Here is a 14310-nt window from a genome sequence, read left to right as displayed (position 1 = left end):
AGTTCGATTACGCACCCCGTGACAGAAGAATTTTATATTATTTTAGAGTATATAATAATATTGCTAACACCAGGGGATCACCAAATAATGAAATTTCTATTTGAGTTAGAAGATGAAACAATGTATAGCTTAGCTTCTGGCTGCAAAACCCCCAGCGTCTAACCAAGATAACCATCATTAGATTAAGAATGAGTTTTTTGCACCGTATGTGCGCAATGATTGATGTTTATGTACAGCGTCTCTGCTCGGGGCTCGGTTTCGAGGTGCTGACTCTTGCCTCCTTGCAGACGCAAACGGTAACCTAGACCCAGAAGATCCTCCGGCCAATTATGGAAGAAGAAGATCGAGGGCGGTGCTATACCAGCTCAGTGGACATTACAAGCCTGTTAAAATGAAGACCAAATTGAAGCTCAACAATGTAAGTTTTTTTTCATGTGTTTCTTATTCGTTGAAATGATTTTGGGATATTTTTTATTCATGGTTGAATAATATACCTATAAATTCTCTGTTCATTGGATATTGAGCATTGCGTCTATGAAGATGAAGGTATACAATTGGTATGATGACCCTTCCTCAAAGACTGTCCTTTAATAATTGGTATATTATCACCACGATGGCCTATTAGACGTTTATGAAAAACGTATCATAATTTTGTACTGAAAATTTCCATGTTGAGGTTTGAGAGAATGGTCTTCCTTCCTTAAATATTTTCAGATCCCCTTCGCTTCCTACACGCTTCGGAAATATACAGGCCTGCCAAAGTCAAAATTCCCAATTCGCGTAAGCCTACCTAGAAGATGGTCTGCATTTCAGGTAGACTATTTATCGCACTGCCAATTTTAGTAGAATAAAAACTCTGTTGGCAGGTGGAGCATTTTCCTAACATATGTCATATAATATATTTGATGTTTGAGTTGGAGGCACTTTAGTACAAGCTCATTGACATTAAATCATTGCACTATTTTTACATAAATCTTAGCGCATAAAAAGCCTTTCTGAGCCTCTGACTATATTTCTAATTTGAGGATCCCAATGCAGTCTTTCTTCAACCAAGATGCCCAGGAATTTCACTTCATCAGTTGCGGTCAATGTTTCAATCATCATGATTGAAAATGGAAAATATTTCAATATTAGGTACTCCTGATATTGAAATTCATTATTTCGGTTTTTCCAATATTCAACCAATTTTTTTTGTCGAATGAATAATTAATGATTAAAGCTTTCTGGTCATCTCAGCTATTTCAGCACAATTCATATAATGCAGCATAAGCAATTAATTGAGCAAATTATTCACATAAACTATAAATAAAATTGAACCCAAGATAGATCCTTGAGGTACCCCCATCCTAATGCTAACTTTTTCACATCCAGTTTTCTTGATTACAACAAACTGGGGTCGGTTTTCTAGATATGATGGAAAAAGTTTTGTAGTAAACCACGAAAACCATACTTGGCCAATTTAAGAGAATTGTGATAAGTGCATGAACTTGGGAAACTCAAATTCATCAAAATTCAAGATTTTTAAATGACGACCTATTTTTTCATTCTTTCAGACAATTTTACATATGAAAATAGGGAAGGTTACTTGAGCAAACCTTATACCTAAAATGAAAACTTTAAGAATTATCGAAGAACTCGAAAGAAGGAAAAACCGCAATTTCTAAGCGGATGGAGTATTCTGTGACTTCCTGAAAACACAAAGGGCCGTATTCATTAAAAAAGGTTATGCTTATAATTGCAGAATATAAAGGAAATCCTTCAGCTCGCATTCATAATATTCCGAGTAAAACCTTGTACTAATAGAGTATGAGTATATCTTCACGAAACGTATTTGGTTATTCATAAACGTTACCTTTTACTCTAAATGAAAAGGATATCCTTCAATAATTTCGAGTATGGTTAGTAGCAGACTCAGTCGTATAGTGATCAGTTGTAGCGATGGCAGATGTTGAAAACATGGAACTGAGAGAGATTAAACACTACAAAGAGCGTTTACCTGTTCGTGAAAACAAAGAATTATATCGGTTTCGAGAGGAAAATGTCCAATGTCTTGCTAACAGATTTTTGGGAATAAATAATGCTGAAACTCGAGGAGGTGCGTTATCATCCGTCCTAAAAAATGCAGATATGTTTACGCTATCTCAGTGATCCTGGGTATCAGAAAGGCATTGGTCAAGAACTGGGTGTAAGTCAAGCTACAGTATCTCGTACAGTGACTGCCGTAATTGACAGCATGGTGGCGCAATCAAATTACTGGATAAAGTTTCCGTCTACGAACTTATGGATGCCAAACACTTATGGCAAAGTGAATAAAGGTTTCCAACAGCAATTGTCGTAGTTGACTGTACCCACGTAAGAATTCTGAAACCAAATCTCCATGGTGATGAGTATGTCAACCGGAAATGTTATCCTACACTGAATGTGCAAGCCACTTGTGATGCAAGAGAAATGTTCACTAGTACCAACCTTAGTTGGCCTGGTTCGGTCCACGATTCAAGAACATGGAGAAATTCACAAATAAGGGTTCAATTACAAAATGAAAACAACGTCGTGCTACTTGCTAATGCTGGATATGGTTTAGAGCCGTGGCTCATTCCGAAACCCCGCTCCAGGTGCTGAACTAAATCATAATAAACTTTTGAAAAAAGAGAGAGATAATTGAACGTGTTTTGGTCAACTGAAACGTCGATTTCCTATTTTGCAACATTGTTGCCTGTATTGTGCTTCATAACGTGGCAAAAACTTTGAAAGATATCGATTTTGCAGCACCTGAAGAAGAAGTGCCAGAAGAAGATCACACAGAGTCACAGGCCAACAATGCAACAACCATTTACTTATTCTTGGAGGATATTCTTGCAAGTATGAGGTTATCATTATGAATACGAAAAAAAGGAAATGCTTATACTCTTAACTTTTTCTTCAATTCAAAACCTTATACTTCAACCTCATACTTACAAGGATATACTTTAGTTTTATGAATATGGCCCAAAAAAAACTAAAATTCAGTGTTTCGATGGAAAAATTTCAAGAAATATTGAAAAAGTGTGAGTCTTCGTCACCACCATTTTTTTCATGAGAATCCCATCTACTCATGAACCGTTGAGTTTATACCCAAGTTATGGCATATTGCTGAAATTGTCATCGAATGAGCAATCTAATGATTGAATAAAGTTGGAGAGATCTGAAAATATTTAAGGAAGAAAGATGATTGTCTCAAACTCCAACCAACATGGAAATTTTCAGCACAAAATTATGAATATTTTTCCATAAACGTCTATAGTCCATCGCAGTGAATAAACAATAAATATCCATTTTCAGTGGAAAAATTGATTCGTGATGGAAATGAGCTATAAATTTTTCAATATTTTCAATTAGCGCAATAACTTGTGTTCTTTACCTTCTGACACCACGTTCTATCATTTATAAGAAGATAAAATTAGTTTTTCTGTGTTAAAAATGAATTTAAGGAAAAAGCTTTATACCTCTTGCATAACGCTATTTTCCCTTTCTTTATCTTTTTTTCTGATTTTTTTCTTCGAGAAGATATGAGCGTGAATCGTCATCAAAAGGGATTTGAGAAAATTGGTCATCAATTGATATGACTAATTTTATACGTCTGGTTTCTGAGTATAATTTAATATCAAGGGGCTGAATGCCCTCGAATGTCCTGAGGAAATATCCCAACCAAGGATCGAGGGGCCTCGTGAAAAATATTCAATTTATCACGTATTTATTATTCGGAAATATAGGAGCCCAACCAAAAACATCTAGAATAGGAAATGACACCTAACATCATAACATCGATCAACAAACGTACCAAAAGCAATAAAGAAGAATGTAATTATTGAATAAGGAAAATAAATTATAATAAAAGAACGAGAAACTTCCATAAGAAGATAAATTTAATCAAAAACAACAAAAAAGGAATGAATATGTAATCATTATTATACAGTTGTTGTGCAATATTCTCTCATCTGAACATAATTCATTCGAGAAATTTTGATCTCGGATTGGTCTATTACTCAGTTAAGGAAATAAAAGAAAATTAAATTATGCTCCATATTCTGCATATCTTAGACCGTGAACGTAATTATTATCAGCCCGATTCGAATCGACCTGAATTCTTCGATTCCCTTACATTGAACGAAATACGGATTTCAGGTATTCAACCGTAATACATAATTATAATTCCAATTTTCCAATCACATATTTCTTCGATTCACCGGAACGTTATGCCCGAAAAACAGAATTCATCAAAAAATTCCCGTTCTACATCACCCTCCTCATTTTCAGAACTTATTGAGTTCGACACCAGCCCCCTTGCCCGAATATAAGACTGCTTCAGTGAAAAAGAGTAGGTTTATCATATCCCATTACGGTATGTTCAAAAGCGTCTGGGACTGGCTGATCTTGACGGCCACATTTTATGTGGCCGTTGTGGTGCCTTACAATGCCAGCTTCACCATAATTGAAAGGCCCTCAGTGGTCGTTGATGTATTCGTCGAGGCACTCTTCATTATGGGTAAGTGATGCATTAGATTGTTTTGCATATTTGTTGTCGCCCCTGTAAATAGATCGCTATAATTAAGTCCGCTTCGGAACTAACCCACACGGTTCTTGTGGAAAAAAACCGGCTGTCGAATTGATTGAAAATTTAGTATAATATGGTTTTTGACGTTCTGATCCGATTTTTCTGAGGAGAGTTCTCTCTCTATGGGACTTCCTCAGGGTGTTAGTGATTAAGTGCGATAAACTTCAAGAGGTGATTCTGCATGAAAAAATAATGACATTATGCCATATAACCTTTGTCAGCAAATGCTTCGTTTTCCGAGATACAGGGTGTTGAAGTTTTACTCAAAAACCGGTCGAGATATGCGAATAAAATTTGGTGGGTTTCAAGTGGGATTTATCACTAATTTTTTTATATATAGTCCATTCAGGAATTATTGACATCGAAGTAGGCCTTGAACGTCTAGTCGCTTTATTTCTAGTTAAAAAAATATCACTAAAAATTACTATGATCCATCATAGATATAATCAGTTTATATTATTTTCATAATTTTATCCATTGTCACATAACGACGTAAAAATTCAGGTTCATTGCACTTAAACAGCTTCAAACACTGAGAATCATTAACACGTTGTTGCTTTCGATCGATTGTGAGCTCGCGCGGCACCCATTTTGCACACAGCTCTCTTATGTACAAGTATTCGTGAAGGTCGAAGGATATGATCTACACGTTCAGATGATATCTTCACAATGTCAATGTTCAGAATTATTTTGTAAACTTTTTAATTTTTTCGTCGGTGACAGCTTCTTTTGGGCGTCTTCGGTGCTCATTTCACCACGTTTAAATCAATCAATGATGGTTGAGCCAAGATTTTCCTTCAACTGTATTTTTTCCCTTCAAAAAGCAATATTTTATCACCACAAGATTTTTTTTTTTTCATCTTTTCTCAAATAACAAAAGTAGCAACACTCACAAAACAATATCTCACAAACTAATGGTTCGACTGCTGTCAAATTTTGACACGTATCGTTTGTACGTTGGTACTGACTAAAAATCATATGGATTTAATAGTAGCATCGCCATCTGTGCATCAAAACAAGGACTTTTCAGTTGGCCTCATACAATCATTTTTGAATTCTTCGATCAATTCGTGACGAAGAACCTCTCCTCCCTTTCTTCCTGTGGGGCGCTGTTTTTATGCAATGAAAATTAAATATCTTAACGCGTATTTATCTTTTCTATAACAAATCATGTAGTAGCAGCGACTCCAGTAGGCTTCTGTCAACATTCTCAAATCTGCGTCAAATCCAGTGGCATACACAAATTTTTTTTTCGTGGTATGGTTTTGAAGATTCAACACAAACCTATATTTTTTTTTAATGGAACACCATGTATATCATTACTTCTTGAATTCGTTATTTTTTCCCTTCAAAATGATATATGATGCTATGTAGGTAGGATGTTCAGAAATGTTAAAAAAAACACTAAAACATCAAATAATGATGATTTTTTGTAAATAGGCCATGAATTTCCTAAGTTTCAATAAGAGGATTATTACTTCTGATTTTTAAAAGTAGTAGGTCGTTGATGATACAAACATTCTTGTTGTCATTATGGCTACTATGCATTTGGGAGCATTGTTTCATCAAGTAGGCATTGGAGAGAAAAAACCAATCTGATTCAGCTGTCATCGCTATGAATTATTGTTATTATTATTGATTCTTTTTTTATATGGGAAATCCATTGCCCACTTACAAAAAATCTTCATTATTTGATGTTTTAGTGTTTTTCTGAACATCCTACCTACATAGTATCATATATCATTTTAAAGGGAAAAAAATAACGAATTCAACGAAGTAATGATATACATGGTGTTCCATTAAAAAAATATGGGTTTGTGTTGAATCTTCAAAACCATACCACGAAAAAAAAATTGAGTACGCCACTGGATTCTACGCAGAATTCTGATTCAGACGTAGTTTTCACCTCAGCATTATTTCTAATAACTTCGGAGATAAAGGAGGGATCCGAAAAGTATAAATTTCCAAAATCGCCCTGTATCTCTTGAACGGAAACAGTTATGCAAAATCTGATTAGACCAACTTAAGTTTCACAAAAAAGTAGGACAGGAACGTGAATACCGCAAGGCTTTATCTTAAATAACAAGCGAGAAACCTGGCTGTCTCACCCAAAATGGGATGCACTGTACAGGGTGGGCAAATTTCGATGTTTTAGCACTACAACTTTTGAACCAGAGGAGATAGACAAAATCTGATACCCACTTCTCGATCTCTTTTTCTGAGAAGCTAAAAAGGGTAGTTTTCGTTTTTGGCCACCTTCTTTTGTTTTCGAGTTATAAGCGAAAATTGGAAAAATGGCGAAATCGAAAAACAGTTATATCTCCGCTAATACTGATGATAGAGCTCTGAAATTAAAACATTATACAGGCACTTTTTTACGTAGAATCCAGTGTCGTGCTTGTATTTCCAAAAGGGTTTTTAATCACGAAGCTATGACCCAAAGTTATGTTTTTTTAAATGGGAACACTAGATTTTTGTGCCATTTTCTGAAAGCTCAATTCTTCTTGATTTCAAAAATATATAACATCGTATGATTCGGATCAATATAAATAATAGAAAATGGCCAAAAACCTCTTTTCACCTAAGAGTCTCAATATTTCTATGGTTTCAACTGTTGATGAACACAGAAAAATTGAGCTTTCTATAACAAGAGCAGTGTCCTTCCGTCAATCTGATTATTTCTATGCTTTTCACTTATTTCTACAAAATTTGAATCTCGATATGTTTTATACATTTTTTATCTAAAAATTGATTTGGAAATAACGGAAAAACCACAAGATCGAATTTTTCAATCGAAAGAGTTGTATTGATATGCATGTATCAGGAGATTATTTACATAGGTCTCCAGAATCAATACGCACAAGTACCAATCCATTTTAAACATCAAATGAAACAATGCATATCTGATTGAACTCAACATTTTAATTACGAAGGGACAAACAAGAAATAATATTTAACCTAATGACAACAATTGCACAATGCACAGTCGACACCTCTTCTCGATATTTCAATAGATGAATATTTGAAACTGTGTTCAAGCTACCTAGGAAACTTTTTCCAAGTTCTTTTATCTTTTCGAAACTATTTGCATAAAATGAATATAGATTCGAATTTTGTAGAAATAAGTGAAAAGCATAGACATAATCAGATTGACGGAAGGACACTGCTCTTGTTATAGGAAGGCTCATCAACAGTTGAAACCATAGAAATATTGAGACTCTTAAGTAAAAAAAGGTTTTTAACCATTTTCTATTATTCATATTGATACAAACCATACGATGTTATATATTTTTGAAATCAGGAAGAATTAAGCTTTCAGAAAATGGCACAAAAATCTAGTATTCCCATTCAAAAAAACATAACTTTGGGTCATAGCTTCGTAATTAAAAACCCTTTTGAAAATACTAGCACGCCACTGGATTCTACTTTAAAAAGTGCCTGTATAATGTTTTAATTTCAGAGCTCTATCATCGGTATTAGCGGAGATATAAATGTTTTTCGATATCGCCTTTTTTCCAATTTTCGATCATAACTCGAGAACAAAAAAAGGTGGCCAAAAATGAATACCACCCTTGTTAGTTTCTCAGAAAAAGAGATCGAGAAGTGGGTATCAGATTTTGTCTATCTCCTCTGGTTCAAAAGTTGTAGTGCTAAAACATCGAAATTTGCCCACCCTGTACAAATTGATAGACAGAAGGAACGAGGTTAGTACCAGTAAGTTTGAATCCTGTATCATTCCCCAGATTTTGTATAAAGCTGTGTTTATTAGTTGAACTTCAAGTTCAAACTTACTGGCATTAATTTCGTGCTTTCTGTCTATCAATTAATAGTGAAAACTTTCCTTAAATAATCTTATTTCTTCAACGACAACGTAGGTACTAATTTGAATGACAATTTGTTTATTTGGATTCCGAACACTGACAGGAGAACTAAAATGGCGGTGTGTGACGTCATCACTAATATAGCGTATTGGCGTTTAAACTTTCAGTTTGGTAAAATATTAATAACTAATTCATTTTGCTTTTATCGAAAAGAATGAAAAATTATACAAAGGTGAAATTTGTCAGGCATGCATTTTGTCTATGGTCGAAATAATGGAAATGATCTGCAATCTCGACGATTGTATGCTGAGTTGTATTCAGGACGAACCCATCACACAATATTTGCTCCTCTTCACCAACGTTAGCGCGAAAACGGCTGACTGCGGGCGCACTCGAGAAATACGAACTGTGCAACTACATAGGCGTACAAATTTGCGACTCTTACCTACATTTTCTACAGGAAGAGTTACCTTCTTGAAGAAATCCCTCTACATCAGCTAAGACAACACTTATGGTTCATGCATGATGGTACACTAGCTCATTTTAGCATTCATGTACGCAATCACTTAGTTACAGTACCTGCTCGATTGCCTGATTTAAATCCTCTCGATATTTTAATTTGGGATTTCTTTAAATCTTTAGTTTAATCCACTCCCATCGAAAATGTTGAGAACCTGAGAAATCGAATTATAGCCTGCCTTGAGACATGAGAAATACACCAGAAATATTTGCGCGAATATGGTACTCAATGAGGCGAAGAGTTGAATCTTCTATCACGTCTGAGGGAGGTCATTTTTGAAATGTGTTGTAGCTTTGTGACTATTTATTTATTGGTGTCATTTTCTGTTATTGTTCTGATTTAATGTTATTGTATTAGATAGTTTTTTATAATGTATTAGAGAAAAGGAAAATACAGATGTTTAATTTTTTTGCCTAAAACGGCGCCCAATACGAAAAGAGAAGGCAAGAGAGATTTTTGTCACGAATTGAACGAGAATTCAAAAATGATAGCTAATTTGATCTCAGAGACGTTCCATTTCTTTCTTAAAAAATTGGGATCAGTCCCCGTAATGATGAACATAAAATTCTTAATTGCATGTCAGAAAATGCGTAATAACTACCTCTTCCTACTTCTACCTCTTATTGCTTCCAAAGCAATAAATCAATAGTCAAACACCCAAAATGCTTTTCTCGGAAAACGGAGCATTTGCAGAAAAAAGTTATGAAGCGTAATGTCATTATTTTTTCATGTAGATTCACCTCCTGAAGTTTGTCGCACTTATTCAAAATTACCTGTATAACAAGAGGAAAAGAAGTGACTTGCTTATTCCACATCACCGTATTAAAAGGAATCAGGTAATGATAAACCATACAATGTGCATTAAGTTATTCAACAAGATTCCATACTATCTGAAGATTTTATCCTAAAATCAATTTTTAAATGGAATGAAAGAGATTCTCATTGTATGAATATTCCATTCTAATATGTTGCATTTCAGTTTCAAAAATTGTATTGTGCTTCTGTGATTGTTGTATTTTCCATGTTCTAAAAGGTTCTGCGGATTCCTCTTATACGGGGGTGAGTCAATAGTGCTCGATCGTTTGATAACTCATGGAAATTTTGGCTAGGATAATGATTAAAATTAAAACGGAATCGACAGAACTTAGAACCCTTTATACACGGGCTGGTCCGAAAGTGGAGAAACATGAGAATGCCTAATTTTTATAAATCAACACATGCATCATATAGTGCATTTCCTTCTTTTCCATTTCAAATGACACTATTATACAAAGCTTCAAATATAGATGTGTCCTATTTTATACTATTAATACGAGTACATTAAAGAAACAGACATTAACAACGACAATAGGCACATTGAAATCAATAAAACTGAGATTATCTATGAAGGAAGCACATGTCATTATACTATGATCCTTCGAATAACGCTCATATAGGTGAGACAGTAATCTCCGGCAGAATAGTTATTTATAATACAAGTGCAGAAGGCATTGATATTCTTCCACGAGTTCAAAATTCAAAAACGAGCCACGAAGTGGCGAGTTTTGGAATGAACGAGTGGTAGAATGAGCCTTCTGTACGAGTATTATACATTATTTTCTCTAATTCATTGCATTTTCATTGAAATTAATGAAATATTTCCATAAATATATTTTAGTGATTTTTGCATTGAAAAATGTTGGTTGGCAGAGCTGATTTCTTTAAGGCAAATTGATGAATTGACAGATAAAGCCGTGGCGGAAAGTTCGGAATACCAACATAGAATAATAAAATATAACCATGAAAACTGTGCGTTTCTGATATATTCTCGCACGATTTTGTTCTACAAGATGTGGAAGAATGAACGGAATAACCACAGAATTAGAGAAAATATATTCCAGTATCCTTTCTATTGCTCCTGTCCAAACTAGGTAGCTGGACAATATTCGGAAAGGATAAGGAAAAGGAGTATGTTAGATACTTTGACCGACTTTTGGATACAGGAGGATCATCTTTAGAATATCATGAAAAGGAAAGTCTTGGCCGAGTTTCGTTCCACTATTTTCTTCTTCCTTTTTCAGTTTGGAATTCAACACGGCAAGGTACTGACTCATGAGGGTTTATATATAGCCTATTCAGGAAATATTGATATCGAAGTAGGCCTTGAACTTCTAGTTGCGGCTTTGTTTCTCGTTGAAAAATATCTCTCAAAAATTACAATTGTTTATCATTAATTTTATTATTATTATTAAATAATCAGTTCATATTATTATCATCATTTTAGTATCGGAATGATCCCAAATTTTGGAAATTTGCGAAAGGGACGCTTACAGTCTTGATTTCATAAATTGGAATTCAGGTTCTACAGGGAGGCCACTTTTTCAATGGGATTGTATTGGTAACTTTTAAACCATAAGAGTTAGAAGGTCGGTCAAATGGAGACAAAGTTGCATGCATAGAAGCATTATCAAGCAGTTCAAACAAATCGAGATTATCAGGGCCGGTTATTGAGATATCATAAAAAAAGTAAATTCCGTCATTTTGATTTTTCTTTTTTTCCCACTTTATTTAAAATATTATCAAAAAATGTTACAGGAATTTTTTATTCGACAGTAAATTATCCTCAATTTGACGTAATCAGATTTCGTATCCAACGTTCCGTGCTCTCTGGGCCACCCTCAACCTCATTTTTTTCAATACGGACCTGTATATTTTATGACACTTTTCGAAATAACTTTTAACGCTGAATTCAACGATATACCATACAATGTCATTCAAAGTTGATTTTCAGGTGATTTTAACCCTTATCCAAATTTCTTTTGGACCGATCTGTATTACATTTCGGTACCTTTAGTTTAATTAACAAAAAGCAATACATTCAGGCGCGGATCCACGGGGGGGGAACTGGGGGAACGTTCCCCCCCCAAATGGCCCGGGCACCTCTTAAATTTTGCCGGCCCTCTTAGAATTTGACATACTGAGGCTCGAATAATTACAAGATCAGCAAAAATTTCACTTTCAATACATTTTGTGGAAAACCATATTGTTGAACGGCAAAAAATGGCGTCCCAAAATGGCGGAGGTGTCTGGGGTCCACATTTTCAGTATTTTTAGTATCTAAAAGTTCCCCCCCCCAAAAGTGGGGCCTGGATCCGCGCCTGAATACATTTCGATGAGAAAATCAATTTACTCATCTTGAACTAAATGGAACATATCAGAATCAAATCAAGAAACAAGTAATAATTATTTACATATTTCAATTCATAATAATTAAACGAATTATCTTTTCACTAAGCTGGATATCTGTACGGCGACATTGAACGAACATTCTAGTACTTTGGCGGCTCACGAATCCTCTATTCAGGCATGTAAGTCGGACATATCGTGTCTCCAGGACGCTCATACGTCCCTCTCTAACAACATAACATCAATTGCTGAAAAGATAGAAAATGTGGAGTCAACACTTTCTCTTATCCGAAAAGATGTTACGGCTGACGATTTGCCTGAGATCTTGGATAGGGTGAAGAAGTCTTTCAATCTTATCATCACCAATCTGCCCGAAAGAGAGGATAATAATGATCTGCCTGTCGTTGGTGAAATTGTTGACCTTATTTCTGCCAACTCAAGTCGATATCTAACAAATACCATGAGAATTCAGTCAAAGGACAAAAGAAAACCTCGCTGGACCAAACTTACTTTTTCCAACCCTGAAATAGCTTCAACTATACTGAGAAACAAAACTTCCCTACAAGGCAACCAGAAATACCACAACATAAGAATACAGGATGATAAAACTAGAGCACAGATTTCTACGCTGAATGCTGCCCGCAAGGAGCTCAAAAGAAGACAGGATTTGGGGGATACTGATATTACTATCAAATATATCAAGGGAACTCCAACTGTTGTATCACTACCACCTGGAAGGAAGAATGAAGATTCAAAAAACTAACACCTCTCAATAGCTGGCCCATTTTATATACTAATATACAATCACTTTCTTCAAAATTTCCAGAACTACTCTCTTATGTCCAACTACATAAGCCAGTCTTGATGTTTGTTTCTGAAACTTGGCTGCAACCTTCCATACCAAATTCAATATTTGACATCCCTGGCTATGGGCTCTTTCGCGACGATAACTTGGACTATTTTGGTTATCGGGGTGTTTGCATCTATGTGAGTTCACACATATCCTCTTCCTTTGGAGTTGATGTAATTCATCATAATTGGACGGGTATAGACAACCTTTTCCTAAAAATAACTAAACCTTGCTTTTCCTTGCTAGTAGGTTGTATTTACCGACCTCGCCCCAGCTCTGCTGATTGGAGCTGTGCTCAGTTCATGCGGCAGTCATCTTTAGATTACAATAACATGTTGATTACAGGAGACTTCAACTGCCCTGATATTACCTGGCCCATAGTTCAGTTGCCTTCAGTGAATTCCCCGTCCTTTCCTTATGCAGAAATAGTTTCTAACTCAGCACTTCAGCAGTTGGTGGAGAACCCCACCAGATATCGCCTCGGACAAAATCCATCCACATTAGATTTATTTTTCACATCAGACCCAGACACTGTATCAGAGATCAAATATTTAGCACCATTCGGAAAATCTGACCATTTAACTTTGGCCACTGAAATCCAGTTACAGGCTCCCACTCCCCAAAATAATCAATTCAAAACCATAAGGAAAGTGAACTATGACGGCATTGCTGCGGAACTGTCATCGAAGAACTGGAGCTTGATCCTTGCAGACGATCAGATGAATGCTATATGGTCTACCTTTCTCTCAATTGTTGAGACTGCTATTGCATCCAATACGTATACAAAACAGGTTAAATTTAATCCTTTGAGACCCTGGATTGATGATCGTATTTTGGCACTAGTGAGAAGAAAGAAATCTCTCTGGCAGAGATTCTTGAGAACCAGAGCTGATTCGGACTACATAAATCATCGTAACCTTTCCAACTTCGTCAGTAAGGAAATCAAGTCTTCCAAGGCAGCATTTGAGAATAATTTGGTCTCGTCCAGGAACCCTAAACGGATGTTTAAATACGTAAGATCCTTCCTCAATTCTAAGGTTGGGGCACCGATTGTTAGAAGGCTTGATGGTAACATGTGTGGGAATCCTGTGGAGTCGGCGGATGTACTCGCTGATGTCTTCTCTTCAGCTTTCACCTCAGAGCCACCTGGACCTATCCCGACTTGTCAAACAGAACGGTCTATTCCTGGGATGTCACATGTTTGGATTGATGAAGAAACCGTTGAGAAATACCTCTTGGAACTAAAAGTTGATACCTCTCCCGGACGTGATGGTATTACCTCACGTTTACTTAAATATTGTGCTAAGGCTATGGCGGTGCCTTTATCCACCATATTCTCCAAGTCATTCCGAGACTCTTGTCT

General features: G+C 35.7%; 1 protein-coding gene across 4 annotated transcripts in view; it reads left to right on the top strand.

Annotated features, from left to right (window-relative positions):
* LOC123679769 (potassium voltage-gated channel subfamily H member 8) overlaps window positions 1-14310 on the top strand; it is a 444333-nt gene that overhangs the window by 132879 nt on the left and 297144 nt on the right. For 3 of the 4 annotated variants that reach the window (XM_045617252.1, XM_045617255.1, XM_045617254.1), the window contains 2 exons: window positions 237-418; window positions 4294-4522. In XM_045617252.1, coding sequence (XP_045473208.1) covers window positions 237-418; window positions 4294-4522 — 411 coding nt within the window. The remainder of the gene's footprint in view (window positions 1-236; window positions 419-4293; window positions 4523-14310) is intronic. The other variant, XM_045617253.1, reaches the window with a different exon arrangement.

The sequence above is a fragment of the Harmonia axyridis genome, chromosome 5 (genome assembly GCF_914767665.1).
Source record: "Harmonia axyridis chromosome 5, icHarAxyr1.1, whole genome shotgun sequence".
Classification (NCBI taxonomy): Eukaryota; Metazoa; Arthropoda; class Insecta; order Coleoptera; family Coccinellidae; genus Harmonia; species Harmonia axyridis.
The sequence above is the reverse complement of the archived record's forward strand: the minus strand, read 5'-3'. Positions and strand labels throughout refer to the sequence as shown.